Source organism: Pararge aegeria, chromosome 15 (genome assembly GCF_905163445.1).
Source record: "Pararge aegeria chromosome 15, ilParAegt1.1, whole genome shotgun sequence".
Taxonomy (NCBI): Eukaryota; Metazoa; Arthropoda; class Insecta; order Lepidoptera; family Nymphalidae; genus Pararge; species Pararge aegeria.
The window spans coordinates 7,371,856-7,398,098 of NC_053194.1; the positions used below are offsets into that span (position 1 = coordinate 7,371,856).

General features: G+C 35.8%; 1 protein-coding gene across 3 annotated transcripts in view; it reads right to left on the reverse strand.

Moving 5' to 3' along the window:
- Nucleotides 1–1,802: 1,802 nt before the first annotated feature.
- The window catches only part of LOC120629984 (D-beta-hydroxybutyrate dehydrogenase, mitochondrial), an 82,254-nt gene continuing 57,813 nt past the window's right edge, over nucleotides 1,803–26,243 (reverse strand). For all 3 annotated transcript variants that reach the window (XM_039899097.1, XM_039899094.1, XM_039899095.1), the window contains exons 4-8: nucleotides 20,852–21,055; nucleotides 17,634–17,787; nucleotides 16,549–16,736; nucleotides 9,446–9,619; nucleotides 1,803–4,003 (exon numbers count right to left, since the gene is read on the reverse strand). In XM_039899097.1, the coding sequence (XP_039755031.1) occupies nucleotides 3,845–4,003; nucleotides 9,446–9,619; nucleotides 16,549–16,736; nucleotides 17,634–17,787; nucleotides 20,852–21,055 (879 nt within the window). In that variant the 3' untranslated portion in view covers nucleotides 1,803–3,844. The remainder of the gene's footprint in view (nucleotides 4,004–9,445; nucleotides 9,620–16,548; nucleotides 16,737–17,633; nucleotides 17,788–20,851; nucleotides 21,056–26,243) is intronic.

A 26,243-nucleotide genomic window follows, 5' to 3' on the forward strand; every position in this document is an offset into this window, starting at 1 on the left:
ATAATACTGGTTTAAGCGATCAATCGTAGTATGGCACCTGAGCCTACTGAATATTATCTCGAGATACTGACGCCGGCATTGAACGGTTACTATTTACTACAAACTCATAACAACATAGCCCATAGTCGACACATCATGCTAGGACTCGGGGTACCGACCAATGAAATTTACGAGTAGAGGCTTGAGTTTTAGAAATTTCTTGCATACTGAATTCCTTCCCAAATGAAATCCCTTTCCCATTGACCGATAAGAATGGTTTGACGAATACGGACCTGATGGCATGCGTTTTACAAATATCCCGCGTTCCAAATGCGTTCCCATCGACTGATGAAAAACGCTCCAAGATAAGTGGTTTGCCTTAAACTACTGTGAGTAAAAAAAGGTTGAATTTAAGTATGTCATTCAAATGAAAAACATACCTTAATTCAAACCTTAGCTCATAGCGAGGTAAGGTATAAAATTATAGGAATAATAATATTTTTCAATTTATTTTATTCAAATTAAATACATAAGACATAAAATTGCAGACTGGATTAATACAATTAGAACAATATAATATATTTATTGGATGTATAAATGCATCATTAAAAGTTTCGTGAAGATGCGGATCAAAAATTAAAGTCACAACTAAATAAGTAAATTTTCTTCTGTATTGACTGTATAGATTTTTGATTAGAAAGTATGTGAAGATCTTTAGAGATTTATTTTCGATTTATTAGCAAACAATCAAAAAAAAAATCCGTCGTGAGGTTCCAGAAAATGGGCCAAAGTATGGGTTCTTGAAGGAGATGAGGCAAAATGAAAAAAATGCAGAATGTATGCGTATGTAATGTATGTCCACCTTACGTCACCACGGAAAAAGCCGGTCTGACTTGCCGCTTTAGATGTTTAATCTTTAATTAGTAGTTTATAATAAAATTAAACGTTAAATAATATATAATTCCGTCGTTCACAAAACTCTGACTAAAATAAGCTGACAACCAAAGATTCAAATATGGAAATGATTTAATTTCTTTTATATATTATGGTATACCTATTCAGTTTTTTAATGGTACAACAGAATTGAAATTTTAAAGGAAGTGGTAATGTAATATAATTTGATCATATATAATGTTAAACTTTTAATTAAAGCACGTACTTTGGAGCATCTCAAGTTAGTTAGCTATGGGTAGGTCATTACTATCGGTAAATTACTTAGGAGTTTGGAACCTATTTTTCAATCGCCAATGACGGAGAAATATTTTTTAGCATTTGTTGGCAATCTTCTTTAAAGATTTTGATTCTCTTAAATTCTCCCTGGAAATACTAAAATTGTTAAGTAAGTAATACTAATAATTATAGCATAATAAAATACAACAATGAAAAAATACTGAATTAATATTGAGCTACCCTACATTTACATTTAATTGTTGAAAGTCCCATAATTAACGCGTAAGTAACATTATTAAAATCACTTTCACCTTGAGTCGGTGGAAGAGCCGAAAAACAAATTTCCTGAAAAATTTATTAAGAGAATTTAAACGAACTCTTTTTGTATCAGTATTTATTTAACAATGTTAGCTCTGTGCATGTTATGGGATTATCAACGCCGATTTTATTATTTATTTACTACAACAACTAATACTACAAATTACAACTTAACTCAAGCGCAAACGATTACACAATAAAAATACTAAAAAACAACACATAAGATATCGACCAATTTGGCATTTTGTAATAAAAACACCGCATTCATTTGTTAATGAATTTGAATGAGATACAATCATTTATTCATTGAAATAAAAATGATCATAGCGTAAACATTTTTACATGTTTAGCGATGTTACTCGTATTCATTTATCATGGTAGGAGTGAGACCTCCTATTCGAATAATGATCGTATCCTAAAATACTCTGCCTTTTTCAATGTAATAACTCCATTGGATAGTTAGTGTCTAAAATACAGTTCGCGTATGTCTAGACATGGATATAGTGGGTGGATTGACCAGACATGAATATGTGACATGGTTTATATTAGTAGTTATTATATATATGTTATGATTGCTAATACTAGACGGATATGTACGGAAAGTTCTCTGTAAGTACACATATATCATAACCTTCTGCTTTATGTATCTGCACATTGGTATGCTATAGAATACTAAGGCTTTAAGTATCCAACGCTTTGGCCAAAATATCGCAAACATGTGTGAGTGACAAGACAAATAAATTCACAACCATAACATCTAATTGTAGATTGATTCCTTTTATGATTTGCTTAGCTTTTGTGCCTATTTAAATATATTTGACTTCATTAATAATCTACAAAAAGCAAAAGTTTAACATATTCATTCAACAATTAAATAGAATTGTTCAAAGTTGTTAACCGAAAAACTAAGTTGGATTTAAAAAAGCAAAACACGAGTTGAAAACTCTACAATATTTCGTTGATTATGGGTTATAAAATGCATATAAAACCAACTTTAATGTTATATTTTACTACTGTAATATTATTTAGTTAAAAGTTAAACTGTCGCGTGTCATTTGCTTTTGTCCAATGACAAGAGCCTTCGGAAGATAGTCAGAATTTCCACTGAAATGTGTTTTAACACATTTCAGTTAAAACAAAATTATCTTCGGAATCATGTTATATCTGAAAGCGAATACTCAACCCCACAAAATACTTCAGTACCTTTCGAACCAATTATGAAATAAAAAATAAAAATACCGAATAAAAATTAGAAACATACGATCGCTCATTTTTAAATAAAAATTGTAGAGTACCCTTGGAGAGATATCGTATTTAAGAGGGCGAATCGGTTTAATGTGACGTTATCTATAATCTTCCACTTAAAAGAGATGCTGGGAACGTGTTCAAGTGAGAGGAACTTGCATAAATGATCAGAAAACTTACTCGACCTTAAAAGCTTACATAATTCATGCAGGCTTCAGCAACTGCGAGTTGGCCTCATTTTGCACACGAGAACCTAAACTCGTTCTAAACAGCGTTTCAGTAGAATTTATTACAGCAATTAAGTATCACAAGCATAGTGTTTCGCTTGTATGAAGATGTTGGGCTAAAAACAGCGTCGCATAAAATAATGTTTTTTTTACTGCAAGATTTTTGCATTCTATGTTTATTTCCTCAGCGCCGAACTATCTACTAAGCCATTAAATAGTGTCCATTCTACACATAGTAAAACCTCCAGAATAGACTAAATTGATAGGGTTAAATATTGCTTATGGTTAGGGGTAAGTATTTCTTTTGACTACGATGAATGGATTCCAACATAAGTATTCGTTTTCTAATTCGATGGAAGACCTGATCGTAACAACAGTCAATATAAATTCCGGCCAACAAACAAAAATACATATTTTATGTACACAAAGCTTGAAGTTATTTGTTAGAGAGAAAAATATGAAGTTAAAATTAGTGTTATTTTTTCTCGCGATCAAATAACGTCGTAGTTTGTTTAACATTAATTTTCTCGCTCTTTGTATATCTAGTAAAGATAGATTGATTTTGTCGACCTTAGTATGGACGGTTGTGCATTGCTGGCTTACAATGGCGCTTCGAAGATCATCGAAGACACTCTTGTTGCTTTCATTTAATCGGCATAAAGGCCTTCGTACAGCGGTCAATGAAAAGAGATAATTTACGTAGACAAAGTTTGACATTATATGCGTGGGAGAGAATAATACAGCATACGCAAGCCCTACTTTTTCTCAAAAACAAATAACTTCAAAGTATGTTACATGAATTATCTCCTATCGTCGATCTTTGTATCGACGGTTGTGCACAGTTAGCTTACAAAGGCGCTTCGAAGATCATCGAAGGCAATCCTGTTTCTTTATATTTCTTCCATTTAATCGGCATAAAGGCCTTCGTATAGGGAGCGAGGCATATGTTCCGCTAACAATGACTTGAGTTTTTCGCGAGGGGAGACCGGCGTGTAGCGGGAGAGAGGGAAGGTCCGGGTCACGCCGTCACTCAGGGCCCGAGTCACCGCAGTCAGGTCAGCGTCCTGTAATGGAAAATGAATAAGCATTATGCCAGTAACAAAGAAACGCTAAAATATTGTATTTATTTTTTCCTCGCTGCGGTGGTTTCGAGGACGTTTTAAATTTTATTTAGTTTTAAATAGTTTATTTTAGGTTATATTTATAAAACAATTATTTTAAAGAATAAATAAATAGATTACATCTTTAAAAAACAAAAAATATATTTTTGTTTTTTTTTTATATTAATAGCGGGCAAACGAGCAAGTGGGTCACCTGATGATAAGTGATCACCGCCGTCCATAAAATCTGCAGCACCAGAGGAGCCACCGATGCGTTGCCGGCTTTTAAGGAATTTGTTTATCCGCCCCTTGAATAACCCTAGATTGTAGTTTTGAGGAAACACATCAGATGGGAGATTGTTCCATAATTTGCAAGTGCGCGGTAGAAATGATCTGGTATTTCGAACAGTAGAAGAATACCAGGCATCCAGATGATGAGGGTGGAATTTATTTCTACGGCGTAAGTGCGGTCAGAGAACAGGGAAGGAGGTATCAACGCAAACAACTCTTCGGAACACTCTCCATTATAGAGTCGATAGAACTCACAAAGGGAGCTAACATCTCTTCGGTGCCCCAAACTGCAAGTCAATTGAGGATTGTTAACAAAATGTTATAATGGTCCATGTTTTATTAATCATGATATCATTATAATTATCATTATAGTAGAAGTAGAGCTTTTTGTGGAAGAGCTCGTCCGGGGAAGTACTACCACTATGATTATTCCTGCCGCAAAGCAGCATTATCGCAATGTTGTGTTTTGGGTCAGAAGGTTCAAGGTCATGGTGTAATTGAAGGCACATGAGGCTTCAGGTTGATGGACACAGGGCGACCGGTTGCAGGACATAAACATATACATCTTTATATATATATTTCTTGTGTGCGTGTGTATGTCACTAAACTCCTCCTAGACGGCTGGACCGATTTGAATGAATTTTTTTGTATACGTTTGGGTGCGTGTGGGTCATCTCCAAGCGGCCAATAGGCCGGTCGGGGGTACGGGCCTCGAGGCAACGCCTCCTTACCCGGGTCATATTCGCAGGGCAGCTATGCTGCCCTGGTAATTGTTGTTTTAGCCCCTTTTTTTTTTTTTTTTTTTTTTCTAGGGGCTAGGGCCCGCCATCATTGGCTTTGGGCCTGCCACGTTTGGGTGGCACCCTGGATGGTTTAGATTCACAAATCAGCCCTACAGATGGCGCTGGGTCCGCTAGTATACATATATGTTCCTAGCATGCTGTGCAGTGTTGCTCTATTTATACGCGATGGTCGTTCAATTGACGATGATGATGACGATGTCCTCCATGACGTATCCGTCAACGGCGACACCTTGGCTTTATCCTCTCGAGTGCGCACGGATATGACCAGCGTAGCCAAATTTAGTTTTAAAGATTCGATTGCACGACCCGCAGTAAAGTTGACCGCTGTTATTATAATTATATGTATAGGAAGGCTTTTTTTTCTCTTTTTGCCTTTTTTCCGAAGGTTTTACATTTGCCATGGTATATTGCATGATGTTAGATTGCGTTTTAGAACATCCGCCAAATTGTATACTTTTTGTTAAATTTTTACTTATAATTTTACTATATGTTTATGTGTTGTACAATAAAAGTGTATTCATTCATTCATTCATTCATCCTTAAAGCGCAATTGTCCAATTACCATCAGGGGGTCTCATCTGCTAGGTACGTCACTAATTACTAAAGGTTATTTTGCATCGGTTCCTTATCGTCTATATTAATTTCCTATTCCATTAGCTATAGCTTTAATGTTCGTTATAAAAAGGTTGGAAAAAATATGATTAATTAGCGAACCTAGTAATTAAAATCGAGGTGAAAATTAAAATTGGCTTTGTGATGAGCGTTCTACGATCAATCAATCTGAAGGGGAGGCAATTTTTAATCTATCCACAATTGGAGGCCTGTGCCTAGAAATGGCACATGAAAACGTTTGGGGTAGTGATGAATATGACTGTATTAAGAACAACTAAGTACCTAGTATCATGGCGTGATAGCCCAGTGGGTAGGACTTCGACTTCACTTTCTGGGGGGCGAGTTCGAATCCCAGCACGCAAATCTAACTTTTATAAGTTACTAGCGTACCCAGCCCACTTCGCCGGGCTAGATTTTGCTTTATTTTATTTTTTTATTTTGTTTAAAGACATTTTTATTCTCAAAAGCATCCCTGTTTATACAATAAACTTATATCATTAAATTAAGTCTATTAAATCGTTTATTTATCTTCAGCCGTTTCGGAGCCTATACGGAACATATATATATATATATATATATATATATATATATATAGATGTAAGTTTTAAGCAATTTAATTATCACTTGCTTCAACGGTTAAGAATAACACTGTGAAGAAACCTGTATGACCGAGAGTTCTCCATACTGTTCTGAATGGTGTGTGGAGCCCCCCAAATCGCAATGGGCCAGCGTAGTGGACTTAACCCCACTTACTACCACTAAATGGCGAATAACATTTTTTTTCACAACTCCACTATGAAAATCAGGGGTTTTTTAAATTTATAATTTATACATTTCAAGTATGTTGATATCTTGGGTATGTCACTAAAAAAGTTCAAAGTTTGTATTAAGCGAAAGCTTACAGAAAAGTCCTACAATAGTATAAAGGATTACGTAAACGATATAAAAGCTTGGGTGTGAAAAATTGCTCTGACCAGGTTGCTTCTTAAATATTTTTTAATGACAATGTGAGATGCTGATGACAAAAAGAACACGCGGCTAAGTTTGTTGAGGGCTTTCTCTTTCGTTTGGAACCCTCGTAGCTTTAGTTTTAAGTTTACGATTGTAGTTATCGCCATCACTACTCACTGCTATTTACACATTTTGTATATAATCAACGCAACAAAAGTGCCATCTATGTGCCTATTTGAAAAAAGAAATATTTGACTTTGACTTTGACTATGTCTTTACCTCAGAAATTTTTGCAGAAATTCGGAATGAGAAGAAGCCGATTATTAAAACTCAGCAGTTGCTCTTTATAGAACAGTAGTCACAAGTATTTAAATTATAAAAGATCTAGGAGTAGAAAGCAAGTCCTTTCTACTTAGCCGAAGAACTAAACTTCATTCTTAGACATCTTAAAGCAAAAGATAGGAGATAGCTATAATTAGTTTTCCCTTTTGTCTGTTCTTTTATAATGATGCTGAACTCAAATCTCGCGGTATGAAAGATAAATTTAATAAATGGAGTTAACCTTTCCTGTTCACTCATTACCGCCGCTATTCAAACTTTATATAAAATGTAGAGACGTAATGAAATGAAGTGAAATTCGAATGGATAAATAAAAGTAAGGATGATTAATTAACCAATTAGTAACGAATAAATTTACCTACTTAAGCAAATATTACGAATTTCATTGGGTTAGGCATGCATGGTTTTGTTAACTTTGTCAGAAAATTTTAGTATAGTTACAAAATAAATGTATCTATTTGATTGTATATTTAGTAACTAGTTTATTGTAACATTTTCAATAAACTAATATAATTGCCGAAAACTAGTTTAGAGTAAGTTCAAGATCAAAATAAACTTTTATAATACAGAGTACACAGTGACAGTGAAGTATACGTTAGAGCAAACCGTAACATAAGTTGCGTTCTAACAAATTCCCCCGATGCTTTTGAATGTTTCAAAGTGGTAAACATAAAGTATTTCAATGCGACGTGTTTATACCACCATAAAGAGTCCACTAAATGATAATATAAAATAAATGTTTTCGCACACATAATGTTTGCTTTATCACTGTAGATGTTAAAAGTACTCTTGTTAAAAAGTTAGATGAATTTAACTCCTAAATAAAAACAAAAATACATTTAATATAGGGTCTAGTAAAACAATGATATTTTAAAAAAATGCACAGGCCTCCTTTGACAATTTGCCTATTTTTAACTATATGTTTATGTGGTGTGCAATAAAAGTGTATTCATTCATTCCTTAAAAAAATATGTCTTTACTAGCCGTTGCGCGAGAATTCGTCCCTGTTAATTTCTGTTTTTCACAAATCCCGCGGGAACCTATGAAAATACGACCGATGGATCATTCGAGAGAGAGAGTAACCAATTAAGATAAAAAAGATAGCATTTCCTAGTTTTTGGTTTTATCAAAAAATTCAAAAAATAGGAATTTTTAAAACAGATCCACTTTTCAGAAAAGTGTACCTTCTTCTCGGTATTCTGTCTTCATTATTTATAATTTTTATTCACCGCCGAAAATAGGTCAAACTTGTATACTAAATAAGTTACAGCTTACTACGTCTACGGTTACGTTCCTCATAAATTACCTATTCCTCAAGGAACGGAAATATAGCGCGATCGGCAATATGTTGTGTTTTTATTTTCCAATATTATTCCTTTTTCCTAGCTACAAATACGCTATTTTGCCACTGTAAATTTATTACTCTTGGAGGTGAGGAAAATACAATGTGATTGTTCACGAATCACGAATTACTATTTGCCTATGTCCTTGTTGATATTTTTCGATCGATATCCCGTCTCATATTATAGATATATATTGCTGCAGGCATTAAAATATATAAAGTAGAAAATATTTCTGTTTGTTAACCCAAATAACAGTTATAACTATTTAAATATTTGTCTGTCTGCATTTCAGTTGCTCTATGGACTGATTGAACTGGATTCTAGCGGATAGCCGATGTTCTAGCCGAAAATCATTCTACGCAAATAAATAAAACCCCATAAAATAAAATTAACTAACCTAAAGGAACAGCCGAAAACTTGATAAAATATTTTGTATGGGAATTGTCTCTCTTCCAATTACTTTCTTTATATCGTACTTTAGGTTGTATGAAGTTCCCCGGGTCATCTAAATATATTTTGTCTGTTGGGAGGCTCATTCCAATACCATACCGAAAAAGACGTTCTGCTAACCGATTTAGCGTTCCGGAACGTACCGCGTAGTACCCGGTTAGGCGTATGCATTAGCCTAACATGTTAGCACGTGTGTGGTGAGGATGCAAGCAAGAGTTAACTTGCAGTGAAATAAAAAAAAATATATGCCACATTATAATTTCGACCTCCCTTGGCGCAGCGATAAGCGTTGCGGTTTTAAGTTTGAGGTCCGTGTTCGATTCCCGGCAGGGCAGATTATTTCAGATTTTAATCCGGCCTGGTCTGGTAAAAGGCTTCGGCTGTGGTTGGTAACCACCCTACCAACAAAGACGTGCCGCAACGCGATTTAGCGTTCCGGTATGATTTCGCGTAGAAACCGATTAGGCGTTAAATATAACTGCATAATAGGTTAGCCCGCTACCATCTTGGAATTTATCATCACTTATCACCAGGTGAGATTGAATTCAAGGGCTAACTTGTAGGGTGATAAAAAAGTAATATAATAGACACCCAAACAAATAACAAACTGTACTTACGGCACTCTTAGTATATTTTTCTAGGCTGCGGAGTGCTTGCTCGAAGTAGTCTTCTCCGTAGGCGCCCTTTTGTTCGTCGCTAAGTCGTTTCCACATATCACGGGCTTGTTCCAGAAGTTTCTCCTCGGAGAGCCATGCGTTACCCGTTGTATATTCGCCGGCCGCAACGACCACCTGATACAAATTTATGATTATTATTTATTAATATTATAGCTCAGAATTAAGAACATACAGAAACCGTGTACATGACTAATATTGAAGCATCGAAAACCACTCCACTTTAGTGTTTCTCCACCAACCATCTGATCACTGCATCTAATTATGCAGCTGACAGTAATTATTTTACTTCTAATTTTTAAAACGTTTACCATAAAATGGGAAAAAGTTTGTCAGCTAGCCACATTCCGGTGTAAAATGAGACGCGAGGGGTGTTTTGGACACAATTCACTGCATGCAGTAATGGCTATAATATAACTTAAACCAATAACTATTCAAAGTTCGTTTTAAGTAATTAAATATCACTGCTTGAACTGTGAAGGAAAACATCTTGAGCACTCCTGCATGCCTGAGTTCTAAGAACATTATTCTTAAAGATGTGTGAATTCCAGAAATCCGAGCTTTGTGGATTTTTTTGTTTTTGATAATGACGATGATGATGATTCTAATGCCGTTCAAACTCAATTGTCTCGTTGGCGTAAAAGTAAGCATGTTCAATTGATCGAGAAGGCTGTAGGACCGGGTCAGGCCGGAAAATTGTTGGATACTAATTCTAACTATTCAACTTATCTGTAAGGTAATTCTCAGTACCAGAACGGATTTTAAATTAATATTTTTCGTCTTCCTTAGAGCACGAGAGTCTTCTATATTAATAGGTACCTATTTAGCTTTAAATAATTCAAAAGGTTTCAAATTTTTACAGTCACTTGGGTAGTGATATTCTTTTTTTAAGTGAAAGATGAATATTTATTAATAGTTTAATAATTTTGGATAGCATTAACTTATATTTAAAGGTATAGTAGCATAGTTTTGAACGGCGGAATCGTAGTCTGATATTTTAAAGACATACCTACTCAACAAAACATTCACGAAAAGTCGTGGGCAAAAATAGTTTATAGCAAACTCCTCACATAAAATTAATGAAATACTTGTCGTTAATTTTTTTTTAATTCAACACATATTTTATTTTTATAAATAAAGATTATGGTATGATTAGGAAAATGTTATCCTAGATTTAGGTTTATCTGATATCTTCCAAATAAATTACGATGCTCGAATGCCAAAGTTGAGACCTAAATAAAGATTTATAGGAAAGAAACATAACAAAAGATGTAAGTGGATCTAAGTTAAACAGAATAAGTTCGAAGTAGTTTCCGATAATTGAGAAAGTTTATTCGAGTTATCCAATCGAATCTGAACCGCTAATTTAGTCAACGAAGTGGGGAAGATGTTTACGCCACGCCTTATATTTGTAAAATTTGGCAGAATTTATTCCAATACCTCTATAATTGATAAAGTGATCTTGTGCAATAAAGATTTCACTTATTATTTTTGCATTAAATTAAGAACATTCTCTATGTCCACATTCTGCAATTATTGTATGCAGTGTATAGTTTCCAAAAAAAGCGAAAGCACACGACTTACTTTACCGCGGATGTTGCTAGCTCACAAATTTTTTCCCATTTTATGGTGAATGTTCAGAACATTAGAGGTAAAATAATTACAGTCAACTGCTGCTGCTGCAACTGCAATGGAGTGAAGTGAATATTTATTTATTTATTTATGAATACCCGTTTGTATGAGAACCCATTCTAAAATGGAGTGGTTTTTTATGCTTCAATATTAGTCGTGTACACGGTTTCTGTATGTTCTTAATTCTGTGTATACGTGAAACCCAAGAAGGTTATTGTTTTCCTTATTTTAGTATTAATGTAATAAATACTAATATAGTTAATGCGAAAGTGGGTCTTGTTCGTTTGTCCTAACTAAGCTTCTAATCTACCAGATTTTTGGCGTAGAGTTAGTTGAAAAGACGGAGAGTAATACTTTACTTTTTATCCCAGGAAAATAAAGGGCTCTCATGGCATTTGTAAACAACCGTAATAAATGCAGCAATAGCTAGTTCACATTATTTGACATTGGAAATCGCGGATTATTTTTATAATTTGTTACGTCCGTTTTATTTTAGCTTGTTACAACTGGTTGTTGGCAAATCATTTTTACTTTGGAACGTAGCACCACGTAAGTTCATCCATATTAAAAAAAAATCTAAATATATTCACTAAATATCTCATATATGATTCTGATATGTTTATACAACCGAATTACGAAATAATGTTGAAGGATGCATAAGTATATTTCATAAGGAGTCACACTGTAAAAATATCAAATCTAAAGAAGCATATTTATTTTTCCACACAAACAAATTCAAAACATTCTAAGTGTTTAAATATAACAACCCTATTGAAGATAAAAGACCTACCTACGCTACGCAACGCGTTCCAAATAAAGTGAAAGGAGTTACATGATTTTCATGCTGTATCTGATTTCTTACAGTAAAAACTATGGCAGTGGTTACTCAAAATCTAATAGGTTTTCGGTTTCAAAGATAATTCACAGAGACAGTACATAATGTACCTCTGAAGTATTATTTAGGTTTTCATTTACACGGTGCTTATAAAATCTGTTATATATCATAATAAGTTATAGAAAATGTGCAATCTTTCCCAGGAAAACCGGGTTACAGTAACCAAGCATAGTTTGTTTTCCTACATTTTAACTTTCGTTGATACGACGACAAAAGTTGAAAGATGCTATTATTGTAAGCGAGAAATTCGGACTTTACATTTTAGGTTTTCTTATTATAAAGTTGTTCCCGTACCCAAAAACTTTCGCTACATTGTTGTTGCATGGTAAACAAGAAAATAAATTAACTTTCTCTTGTGTACCTACGATGAAGCTTTTAATCTCAACATAAAAAAGGTTAAGGTGTTGCATATAAATTATCTTTTAGTAATAAAATAATCTAATTAATATTCTTAAATATATGACGGGATCAAGTCCCGCCGTGACCATGAAAATATTATCGTCGTATGTACCCGTTAAACTATATTTACGAATGTTCTTTAACCACGAAATCTTAGGTTAAAATCTTTAATCTAATTAATAGCTAAAAGATTATATATCTTTTTATTATTCTTAGTAGTTCCGTAAGCTATTTTCGTTATACTTAGTATTTACATAGTTTTTACATGGAAGCAACAGTGTCAACGCTGTTGTGCACAAATCGATAAATTTAGCTAAATTTTCAGAACACTTAATGGCCTTCTTATTCTACAAGTGGTACAATCTCGGAGTTTTTTATCGTAATACAGCATTTGTGATGATCAATATAGCATACTATTATTATTATTAACAAGTCTTAAAATACTATTTTCACTACTACTACTACTATTGCAAAAAGGGTAGCACTACTTAATCTCTCTGCAAATTTAGTTTGGGTTAGAGGTTTGTGTACCTAATACATGATTGTAGATGTATATATATGTACATCTATACTCATGTATGAAATATTTATTATATTATTTTTATGCATTTTGCATATAATATAATAGTATCTTCAAATTTTATTGTATTAGTATGTAGAATTTTGTTAATGTTTAGATATATTGCATACCCTTAGTAGTTATTATATTGTTCCTTATTCCTTTGTACACTTCATGTATCTTACGTTCACAGTCACAATTTATGGTACATAAATAATAAATAAATATATGATTAAACAAATTTATCGATAATTAAATTATAAACTACGTTATTACTACCTCTCAATGTGGATATACCTACTAGTACGACCTGACTAAGGCACTAAGTTAGGCCTAGTTTCAGCTTTCAAGCATGTGTGAAACTTTTCCCTTCGCTCCCGTTTATTGTCACCGATGCTACCGATTTGAGGTCAGGTGGTTATTGTTCTATGTGAAACGTAGCAGCAAAGCTAAAAAGGCTCAAAAAGGCTAGAAACTTGAGTCATAAAGTCAGCTATTCAAAATAAACCATGTTTTTTCTATAGATATAATTCTCTTGCTAACTTTTCTCAGATAATCCATACAAACATTATAAATGGGAAGGTGTGTCCGTCTATTTTAACATTCTTTAACTTAACTACATCACTTATCTTGTGAAAGATAAGATAATAGTATGGTGGCCGGCTAGTGCCATTGTAATCGATAAACTCTAAAACTACTGAACTAATAGTTATTTCACCATTAAAAGACTATTTGATCTAGAAATAACATATATTTAACTGAAGTAATATTAAGATTTCAGCCTGAAAATAATAGTATTTGTAAAGCAAGCGAGAAGAATACTTGCTAACTTGCTGCATTGTTGTTTGTCACTCATGAATACTGTTCCACGAAAATATTGGTCTTTAGTCAATCTAAAAGTTCTCGAAGCAATATTCAGGTGCTAAGGATTCCGTACAAACTAAAGTAATTGCTTGTTAGGGCGATAAATGTGAACATCTACCTACACGTAACGCTCCTTTGTTGCTGCGAGATTATTAATGATTAATGAATGATAAAGCTGATAGTGGAGATAAATGAAGCACACTATTTCATTATATTTGAAAAATAAGATTAGGTATAAGATTAGGCTTAACGGATAAAAAGGGGAAACCATCGCCTATAAGCAGGTCACCACTGCATGGCATGCAAATAAATCGCCCAAAAAAGTGCAGCCCTGTGTCGGATACAATAGCATTTATATAAACTCTATACCCCGAATCGGTCCAACACACCCCGAACCGGTTCTACATGACATCGTACCGGAACGCAAAATTGCTTGACGGTACTAATATTCTCACCAAATACAAAAGATAAGGGCACAAGAAATGACATATTTATATTAATTTTATACGTTATCAGCTGTAAAATCAATGAAATTAGTGAAGGTTCTTTCTACTAAGTTAAAAAGCATTTATTACAATGTAGTTTTAAAACTTAAAGAAATTGGAGCGTTTAAATTACTTAGGGTTAAGTCTTAAGACTCTACCACTTTTCGATTTCTTTCGGCTTTCTATTTTACAGTTGTTCAAAAGTGAAATTACGTCGTTATGTCAGACTTACAAAGATAACGCCATTTGGCTTAAGTTCACAGCGAAGACGTGACGGCGACGTAACTCTGGCATTGCATTCTTGGTAAACTAGTTGGGCCAAAACTTTTTTCTGTTAACCTGCATAGGAGCTACAGAACGACGTGGTAGGTCAGTGCTCTAAACCCCTCTTTGTTATTACATAGTTTAGAAGATAATGTAAAACTTCGGGATGGGAGCTTACGTCCGTGTGTAAGCCAGGCGAAGCAGTAGAATAGTAGTGGTACAGATATATCTACTAATATAAAGAATTTATATGTATGTTTGAGTGTTTGAGTGCGCTAATGTCAGAAAGTGCCAGTTCCATTTAAAGACCGATCAAGTGCGATGTAGACTTGTGCACCGAGATTTCTATACTACCTCCCGTACTCCCGTACGTCTATCAATACACTTGTTTTTTTGTAATTATTAACGAATGCAGTATATAGCCCATCTTATGGTATGTTTAAAACAATCGCCTATAAATAAAAGAGAAAGTGTGTGTATATTCCGTATAGGCTCCGAAACGGCTGGACCGATTTCAATGAAACTTTCAGGGAATCTTCGGATTGACCTGGCGAGTTATCCTGTAAAAAAAGTTTGGTGACGATCGGAGCACTCCTATTTTTGAACTGTCAAACTGTCAAATACAGCTTTTATTTACTATGATGATATTCTATTGTTGGGTGTACATGGGTGTAGATAATGATCTTCACCCGCTCGAGAAGAGAATAGAAGAGAATGAATACGGAGAGAAATAAATGATTTAATATATTGTGAGATTTAAATTAAAAATTTAAAGATGTAAGTTTATTGTTTAAATAAAATAAAGCAAAATCTAGCCCAGCAAAGCGGGCTGGGTATGCTAGCCGCCTATAAACAGAGCAACACTTCGCAGGGTATACCAGGAACACATTTGCAAAGTGTTGCCCTGCGTCCATCAACACGAGGCGTAGGTGTTAAGCCTTGTGCCTTTAACTATATACGACATTATTTCCTATGAGAAATCACAGAAAAGGCTGTGGGGTTTTAATAAGCTCAGGGTGATGAGATAGAATAAGTTTAAGTAATTAGTGGTCATGAATGTTATAAATATATGTACATAAGTAGAACAACGAGTGCGGTCGGGCATCGATAGCATAATAGATTAAAGCAGTATTGTTTTAATACCGATGACGCTTCGTTGGATATCCAAAACTCCGCTCCACGCAGATTTGAAGTTCAGATTAAAAGCTCCAATTTTAAGTGGCTTAAACAAAATAGTATTTGATCAGTAGTTCCTCATCATTATCATCGTTCAACCGACAGACGTCTCCTGCAGGATATAGAACCTTCATAGTTCCAAATTCCACAGTTTTGTGTCGCTGGCGTGCAGCGGCTGCCGCTGGCGACGTGCATCCACCTCGTTACCAAGATACTCCGAGTATATCTCTCTCTCTATTGTCCGCTGAGTTACTCTGAGCCTTCCGCCATTGCCTAGTGCAGTGGACGGCCTAAACCCATTCTGAGAGGCCAGTGCCTTTTAGTGGGCTGATAATGATGACGTTAATGATGAATACGTAAAAGATTACTGACGTAGAAACAGCAAGACTTGTTTACTTTGCGTACTTTCATAGTGTGATGTCTTACGGGATCTTATTAAGGGGCAAAGCTGCTGATATTGAAACTATATTCATATTGCAGAAAAGAGCTGTACGGTTGACGTTTCAAAAGTGCTTGTATTAGGCCTACTGGAAATAAATGAATTTAGAATTTTTGAATTTTTGAATTTATTTTACAACTCAATTATAACAAATGATGAATATGACAAGGTTGCTTGAAAGCAGGCCACTCCACTTTTAACTCTTAAAAATAGTTAGTTTAATGCTAGATCTACATAGATTATTAAAAGTGTAAGTTCTTTCAACCTCATTAAGTCATACTCAGAACCTTAAGTGTGTCAAAAAGAGCAGTTACGTCATCGTGTCAGACTTACGACGTCAACGCCTCGTGGTTTGAGTTCACGGCGTAGGCACGCGGCGAGTGCGTCAAGGGCGGCGAGTGAAGCGGCATGAACGCCCCGCACCGGCGCAGCCACGTGCGTCAAGATCGACGACGCCAAAACGACGCGGCCCCGCGACCGTCGCACTAGCGGCAGCATCACTTGAACGAGGCGAGCCGGTCCTGGAAAGAGACACGTCCAATTAACTCGTTTTGAAGTTGGAATGCACTCCTTCAACTGGCATTGTTCGCAATTGTAAGAAAGTTTCAGCTTGTTTTCACGAACTAGCGCTCGACTCGCGAAGAGCGTTGAATATGTAGATTGCCGCTGCCTACTACTGCCTACTATTAAAGTTATTTTTTAATTTGCACACCCATTTACAAAATTACCTAATATAAAATTATTGACGAACATTTGATGGCCTGGGCTCTAATAAAAGGTATCTGATGCGCAGCGTGCAATCAATATTCGTTCTTTTATTTCTAGTCGAACTTATGTTTGCCGAGTTCCTTATTAAGTTAAATGTAAATTACGCTGTGTCTATCACGTGTAGTATATTTATCTAAGAAGTTAGATCATAATTAAAAAGCGAAGGCAAATATGACTCTTTACTTTTTAAGTTACAAGTATACGATTAGTAAAAAAAAAAACTTCTTTTTGTAGGGTCAGCCCAACCTACGAGTTGGTTCTTCAACCCCCTAGGGAATATTTTGTACCTAGAGTAAATTATGTGTTAGTTAACAGTATTACCCTTTTTTTTGTATAGAGAAAACGCCTGAAGCGTACCACTCCGCTAGGGGAAACAGAGTAGTTTTATGGGACTTGCACCCACTAGAAACTCTGTGTGCTTCTCGACAGACCGGGTATTCACCGCACTAACAATATTACCCTTGAATTATTCTTATGTACATAAGAATGCTATTTATCTTGTAAGAATGCTACAAAAGGACGCATTATAATAAAATATTTGCCAATTACATGAAATCTAAAATAACCAGCGCCATCTATCGTGCTGAAGTAGTAGCATATTATGTTAAAATACAGCCATCTTACAGCGAGACAGGGTAGCGCGTACATACCTAACAGGTTGACCTCCATAGCTCGGCGGATCACCGAGAACGGCACCCATTCTAGTTCACCGAGCGCACACCAGGACTCGCAGTTGACGATGGCCCACAAACCTTGAGCGCCCTCTGGCAAGTGGTCAACGATATACAACGAAGCCGAGAGAATCTGAGAAATAAGGTATGATAGTTACGTTAAATTGTCGATAGAGGTCGCTAGCAATATTTTAATATTCTTGTTAGCATGGTGATTGGGGAGAAAATTACCTACCTAGTTTATACTTTTACACAGACCAGAGCCAACAAAGATCGTTCCGCTACGATGGCACGAAGAAAACGAATATCGATTACCTTATGGGTTTATTAAAACTCCATACCGCTAATACAAAGACCTAGACTGCATCATCAGTTACCAGCAGGTGAGATTTCAGTAAAGGTTTAACTTTTAGTTGTATGGTCAAAAAGACCATACAACTAAAAGTATATCTTTATATATATATATATATATTTCTTGTGTGCGTGTGTAAGTACTGAACTCCACCCTGGCACCCTGGATGGTTTAGATTCACAAATTAACCCGTCAGATGGCGCTAGTATTACCAATACCAATTTTTGATGAAATTTATACATACATATATATATATATATATATATATAAATTTATAAATTTCATCAAAAATTGGTTCGTTTGTTGAGGTAACACATTTATCATTATTATGTATGGATGTTCGATCGAACAGATAAATAAACCGTATGCGTGGTCAGTAAAGTGGTCTCATTACGTCACGAAATATACATAACTTACAAAGGTTGAATACAGGGGCCAATCGTTTTAAAAAACTTCCATATATTAAATTATTTCAGTTTGTGTAAGATAGTGGAACTAATTGCGATATTGAACAGCAGTGTAGGCGGGCCGTGATATTTTGTAACATAAATTCTTGCTTGTTTGGATTTGATGCAGCGGGCTAAGGGCGGAACACGTAAAGTAAACCTTATAATTGCCTTAGAAGTAGCTGGCTTAGTAAGTTGTGAAAGGACAGCTTGCTTGGACAAACTTTACTAGCTACTGTAGCGATAAAGTCTCCGTTGTGATCAGTTTTTTTTAAATCCTTCTGGAACGCTTACTCTTCCGTTAGCCACTATCCATGTCAACAATGAAAGTTGTGTGTGTACATTTTATCAAGGTCGGTGCCATGGTTGTAGTGGCGTGCATAGAGGGTATGCACAGGGTATGCAGATGATATAAATTGAAAAAAATCTCCATTACGAGTTATAAAAAACTTAAGGATAGGCATTGTATGAGTTATAAAAAGCACGCCTCTATGCACGCCACTGTATGGTTGATCCAAATATAGACAACAAATAAGCAAACATACGACTTTACAATATTAAAATGGTTTATTAGTATCATTGACAACTTGTTATCAGGGTCACTTCTCAGCATGAGAATGGTATGTGCTTAACGCTTAACGGTGAAACTAATTTCATTCGCCATGAGGAGTCGTATAAACTCTAGCCATGCAAGTTTTCTCACCATGTTTTATTTCACAGGTTATGTGCGTTTAATATAAATTTATATATTTCATTTATAATTTATATGAAACGCACATAACCTCAAAAAGTGAGAGGTGCATGCCAGGGATTGAACACGGAACCCCAGAAAGTGAGGTCAAAGTCCACGAGGCTATCGCTGCTTGTGTATAATATGGTACTAGTCTTTAGATATTTAACTTTATTTTCCTGTTCTAAATTAACTTAAAAAAAATTACTTTCTAAAAAGTTCATAATATATTGCGAAAAGTTTTAAGAATATAGGAAAGCTAAAAATAGGTAAAGGTCGCATAACGATACGCATAATCGGCCGGAAGGATTTGAATGAAATTTGCCACAATAGATATAATGTATTGATTTTTTAACTTGGAAACATATTTTAGTAGGAAAACGTAGGAAGACAAAGGCGTGCGGAAACTTGCATATTGATTATATTAACTCTCGGTAAATTTTATTATACAGACCAAAATAGGGTCGACCTCATAATGTATCGAATGCAGAATTAGTTTTTGCCCTGAGCACTTTTTCCCCAAGGGCATTTTGGGCCTTCGCTACTTAAAACAATGTATTTTCTCTGTAGTCTTTCTTTTCTTCCCGTTTATTTCAAGTTAAATCTTTGTACATAGCATGTCAAGTAAAAGCTCTGACGGTCTCGGTTATAAAATATTCAAATTACATAAGATTGACATACATTTTTAGTATCATTCTTAATATTGGATAGAAGCAGGCGTTACTTTGCGGAAATCCATAATATATTATGAAAATTTAGCTTAATTTGCTATACTCCGCGAACAGCAGAAGAATCTGTATGATGTAATTTTTAATGAATTCATTGTAAAGTCAACATCTCTTGAGGATGCTCCGGTTTCGGAGCGAAACGTGCGTTGAGTGTACATTGCCGAGGATCTGTTTGGTGTGGGGTATATCGACTTTACAATTATTCATTGTAAAGTCAACATCTCCTTAGGATGCTCTGGTTTCGGAGCGAAACGAAAGCGAGCGTGTAGAGTATACGGATTGAAGTAATTATAAATTACACCATACTTTTCGCGGAGTATAGTAAATTAAGCTTAATGTCCATAATAATCGTAATCATCCGCAATCGAAAAAAATGTCTACTGCCTCAGAGTTAAGAATAATAGTATCTCTTCTTCATACTGTGTTACTGCGAAGGTTAGCTGCTCGATATTTTTAAATTCCGTCAAAATGGGTTCATACATCAAAATTGGCTTTATATTATTCTGCTCACCTTGTAACCTATTTACAAGGAATCTGTAAGTGGTTCAATGCTCTTTGGTCAATAAAGATATATTATTGGAAAAGCAATACAGGCACCAAGCTGCTGGCGCTACGCTGGGCTAATGCACTGGAATAGCGTGCTTAGTCCATGCTCTAAAACTATCTTTTTTAGAGGAGGCCCATGCTCTGTGGGTCGATAATGTCTTGATAATGATGATGATGATATTATAATAATCGTTTGAACACATCAAACGGCATCAGAAAAGTGTGATGAATCTATGCTCTAAAACCCTCTCTCCTATGAGAGAGTAGGCCTGTTACCAGCAGTGGTACTTCAATAGCCTATTAAAATACCTTTTATATAATGATGATGAGGTAGGTGGAATTGTGTTGTCAAAGTCACGTAAAATAGTAATAATAAATAAATAGTATAATAGTACCTGCGATTCTGAAGTGATATCCAATTGAAGTGTGTGCAGTCTACCAGAGCAGTCTTCTTTGAGCATATCAGCGTCTATGTTTCCAGCTTTGTTCTGGAAACCTGCGAAGACGTGATATCCAAGGTCATCCAGCCTTCTGGCTAGCGCGTTTCCTAGGACATTGTCGCATCCAGTTACCAATACAGCTTTACCTGCGGCTGTGACCTGCAAAAAAAAGAAAGATATGTTTTAAAAACCCAATATCAAACTCAAGTTTTTACAACACACTAGTGTCCCACTCCTGGACAAATACTCCTCTTTTAAACCAGAGAGAGTTTTTCAGCGTACCGGAATTTTTTTGCGTAATAAACTAAGCAGATGGCCTATGAGACATTAAGTCGGAATTCATCGCCTATAAAATGAGATCCACTTGCGCTGTTTCAAACCACCTGAGACGTAAGTGTTAAGCCTCATATTCTTATAATTACACCGGTAACCACGGCTTTCAGATCGGAAAACAGTAATGCTGCTTAGAGGCAGTACTAAGTATGGGGGTTGTACTTCCCCGCGCGAGCTCTGCCAATAATAGTTCTACTACTTCTAGGGATGGGCGAGACCAAACAGCATCGAGCCACAACGCTGTTTGGCAGCAACAGCATAACGTGTGATCACTAATGCTTAAAAATCATCGTTAAAGCCAACACATCAAATAATAATCATAAATCAAATCATAAATCCTGTCATGTCTACAACGAGAGAGCAGGCTTTTCCCAGCAATGGGGCAATACTAGTTGTAGCACAGCCAAAGCTATCAAGGATATACAAAGGATCGTTCCAATTGAGTGCGCTTTCATCATAGACAGCGCTCCTTACCATTAGTGCATTCGCTGTCAAACGTTAACTAGTGCTCAAATAAAAAAGCTGACTTCAGAATCAGCCAGAAAGTTGCAAACAGTATAAGTCGATCGCTTGTTAATAATATAGTTGTTAATCCGGGAGTGGAAATTATTAACTGCCTTCTAGTTCATCCGTAACAAATTGCGAAGGTCACTTGGCAGTTTTTAGGGCGCTATCACACTGGCTATTGCCGAACGGGTTCAAAGCGCGGCTTTGTTCGCGGCGCGGCGAGCACGCAGCGAACACGCCGCGCCGCCGCTCACAAAGTAGACTCTCGTATATCTTCAAGGTCTCGCGCAGATGTCTGTCACTCTTTATTGTCAATTTATTTAATTTAAAATATAAATTTTGTCGTAACATCTGCTGTCGTTTTCGTCTTCAACAAGTAAAAAAATTATAACAGTGTTTCCTCGTCGTAATCCATTCCGTTACTACAATCGCTTAGAGCTGTATAATGTATTATTGACATAACTTAATGACATAATAAATCGAAATCAAGAGCGTCTATAATTTATATAAACTTCCAGATTATCCAAAACGCAGATAGGATTCTGCGGGACCGCCGCGCATTGGTGCATACGTTGTACTCTCACGGCGTAGTCGCTTCGAAATAAAAGCGGAGACGCGCTTTTGCTTCGCTTTATCTAGCTAGCGAATCGCCAATGTGATAACGCTTTTAGGTCAGACGTCAATCGGTTTGGGTTGCATTAATTATAAGTTGTTTAATCTTGAGGCTAATAGATGTTTATCAAAATATTACTTGATTTGATTGATTTGAATTATCCAGTAAAATGGAATTCTTGCTCACTTTAGGCCGGACAACGAAATAAGGTTCTCGTTCTATTTCGAGAAAATTGCGGAGGTTTTTGATTAAAGGTATGACTTTGTTAAGTTTTTTGTTACTACTTAAGGGCGGAAAACTAGACCATTGGCTTGGTCTCTGAAAATTTGTTCCAGGCCGGATAGTTGGGATAGCATAAGTTAGTAGTTTTTGTGATACGACATATTTTTTTATATAGGGGGTTACAGTTCGTCATCCAATAAATAGCAGGGCTGAGAATGTGATGTGCCGTGATCCACTATCGTCTATAAACAGAGCAACAACTTGCAAGGAACTTGGCGTGCCAGGAACACGTCCTGCAACGTGCCGCCCTGTGTTAATCAACCTGAGGTGTAGGGGTTAGCCTTATCATCATCATCATATCAACCGATAGACGTCCACCGCTGGACATAGGTCTTTTGTAGGGAGTTTCAAATACCACGGTTCTGTGCCGCTTGGATTCAGCGGCTACCTGCGACGCGCTTAATATCGTCTGTCCACCTCGTTGGGGTCGACCAACGCAGCGCTTACCAGTTCGGGGCTCCCATTCCAGTACCTTGGGACCCCAACGTCCATCCTTTCTCCGAACTATGTGCCCGGCCCATTGCCACTTCAGCCGCGCGACTCGTTGAGCTATGTCGTGAACTCTGGTTCTTCTACGAATCTCCACATTTCTGATTCGATCGCGTAGAGTTCCTCCGAGCGTAGCTCTCTCCATCGCCCGCTGAGTGACTCTGAGCCTTCTTATGAGGCCCATAGTTTTTTTTAACGACGATGTTTCAAAACCATGTTAAGCCTAGGCGTAATTACACCGGTAAACACGACCTTTAGACCGGTGCTAAGCAATTCAACAATGCTGCTTGGTGGCAGGAAAAACATCGTGTTATTGCTTCTCCGGACAACTTCTGTCATCAAAAACTCTACTGTTACTAACACTTGAAGGTAGAGAATGATGAGATAACTAAGATACCATGATTATTAAGCGTAATGAAGGAGTTATGAATATGAATGTGAAGTAGTTGAATGATCTGTCGATAAAATTTACAGGCCCACCTTTATCAAACACCCCCTTTAAAATTGCTTACGCCCTCTCGAACCATTAGAAATAGACGGCGATAGGGTGATTAATGTCGGTTATAATACCAGGCCGAGTGAATATTTTATTTAGGTATTACAGCTAAGTACATTACAGCTATGCGTGACGTGATGACGTTCACGCTAACTATTTTAGGGTTGCCTACACTACAATCGTTAATTTGTAATGCTCCACTACTCATTTTGATTCAAGCTGAGGGCAAAACAAAGAGTCTTGCTGTAGCCAGCGTGTCTTGTTAAGCGCAGAGCATGAAAGCACGCTACGGAGGACACTAACGGGAAAAAGACAGAAAATGCAGCGCGGTTTTCATGTCATTCTTTTATAACAGTAATTTATGTTATCTACTCATTTGAATAAGGGATCAGGTAAGTGTGGCCTAGTTGCAAAAGCGCAAATGTTCGATTGTGCTAGTTCAGTTATGTTGACCGGGTTTGATAACCTATCCTAAGAGCTTCTTTAATAATATTTACCTATAAGCCCCGTTCATTAAAGTTTGTACCTAATAAAAATCGTTACCTAATTGTACAAACCTGCTTTACCTCTAGATCTCTCTAGAGGAGGCTAATGTTTTGAATAAAGGCATTTATAAGCCTTATGATGAGTATAATGCCTCTCCTTTTGAATTCGTAGTATCTCAAAAAATATAGTGTTTTTTTACTATCATCGCTTAAACTTGTATTTTAACCCTCAGCGCACCGGGCCACTTCCACTGGATATACGATGCTTCTTATACACCAAACTATTAATATTATAATATTAATAATATTTCTTTGTTTTGACGTGACAACGTCTTATAAATTGGTTTGCCGGGTGACACTTCAAGAAACTGCGTTACGCTCCGCTCACGTTATGCGCTCACAATGAGAGCGAGTGAGAGGCACGCGCCCGCCTAAGAGCGAGAGAGACAGACATAAAAAGTGAAAGGCACGCGTCCCTTTGTAGTCAACGCTGTTTCATTGTACGCAATGTATTGCAAGTTATTGTATGTATATTTGTATATAAATACGTATGTATGTGTAAAGGTAAAAATAAAATTTTGTTAATATGAAATTCAGTGCGAGATTCTTTGTATAAATTAATGTTTTAAATATAATTCTTTGTATAAATAAATGTTTTAAATTGTTACTATTATTTCATCCTTCTTCCTACTATACGAATGAATATTCACATTAAAATTATTTTACCACTCAAAGTCGTTGTCACGTAAAACTTTCGCCCGTATACCGACTTTACAGGCAACCAATTTTTTTTATTTTTACCAATGAATGGTAGACGTTGGACAGAATAACGAGGCTGTAGTAAGAAAAAAAATAATGTGTATGAATATTATTAACGAACTGATTTCAGAATAATAATTCATTGTTTAAAGACATCAAGGTAGGTCATTTAAAATAGTTTTAAGCCATGATAGTAGGTAACGAAATGTTTCTTACATAATGAAATTGATAGTCACTGTAATAAATCAACAATTTATTTAATACGAGCGTCCCCTTTCTTACAGTTGCTATTGGCGACTATTAAATTAGAATAGTTGTTCACTTTAGGTTTAAAAGGAAAAACGTTTAAGAAGCAGGTAGGTACATTTAGAAAACTACCGTTAACCTATTTTTAAATTGGACTTTCGAATAGAGTCGATGACGCAAGTGAATGTACCGAGGTTGGCAACACACTGCAAGCGCTACCTACCTATACACTTATATGAGTGAATCGACAAATAATATGTCGACGCACTCTTTATAAATAACGAGCGGCTGCGCCGACTTAGCACGGGCGGATTTAGGTTACCGTATTAGTTGCATAATCCTCTTTTTATTTTATACTTAACTAGCTGTTGCCCGCGACTTCTTCCGCGTTTGTTTTTGTTTTAAAGCTGACTTTAAAACAAAAACACGCGGACGAAGTCAGACAATTAAAAAAAAAGTTATTTAGGTGTAGTCTTTAAATTTTTAAACTAGCTATAGCTTCTACGTTAATAGTCCAGTTGGAATAAATTTAAAAGTTTTTTAGTCCTTTCTAAATATCCAATTTAATGAAGAGCATGCTAAAGCAATTTTTTATATAAGAAACCTACCGGCGGTCTATTAAAATTTTAAAGATAAAAGCTGATATTGTGACTTAACTATGATGGATAGATCTAATCCCGAATAAATTGGTACTCTTTTTTTTGTTACTAGCTAGTAGCTACTACAGACTACTCATTAATTCATAAAGTACTCAGCTTTAATCATATATTTTTTTTGTATCATGAATTTAATAGGCAAAATTTTGCTAATTTGCAAGGAGCTCTATTTAAAAAAAAAATTACAGATAATGTTACTTTGTGATAGTTTAACTATCTTTTGGTGAAGAATTGGTTGAAATCGGTCCAGTTTTTTCGGAGCCTATTCTGTACTAATAATAATCCGCGGATTAATCGGCCCGCGGATTGCACTGCGAGAAGTGTTTGTAGTCGAGCTGTTTGTGACAGAGCTCGTTCCTGGTAAGTTTTGGGATGAATTTGATGGCATCAGTGTAATGTTTTAAATTCTAAAGTTTCTGTGTTATAGAAGGAATATACTTTTTTCATAGTTTTTATTAAGACTCTTTCTTTGCCAATATCT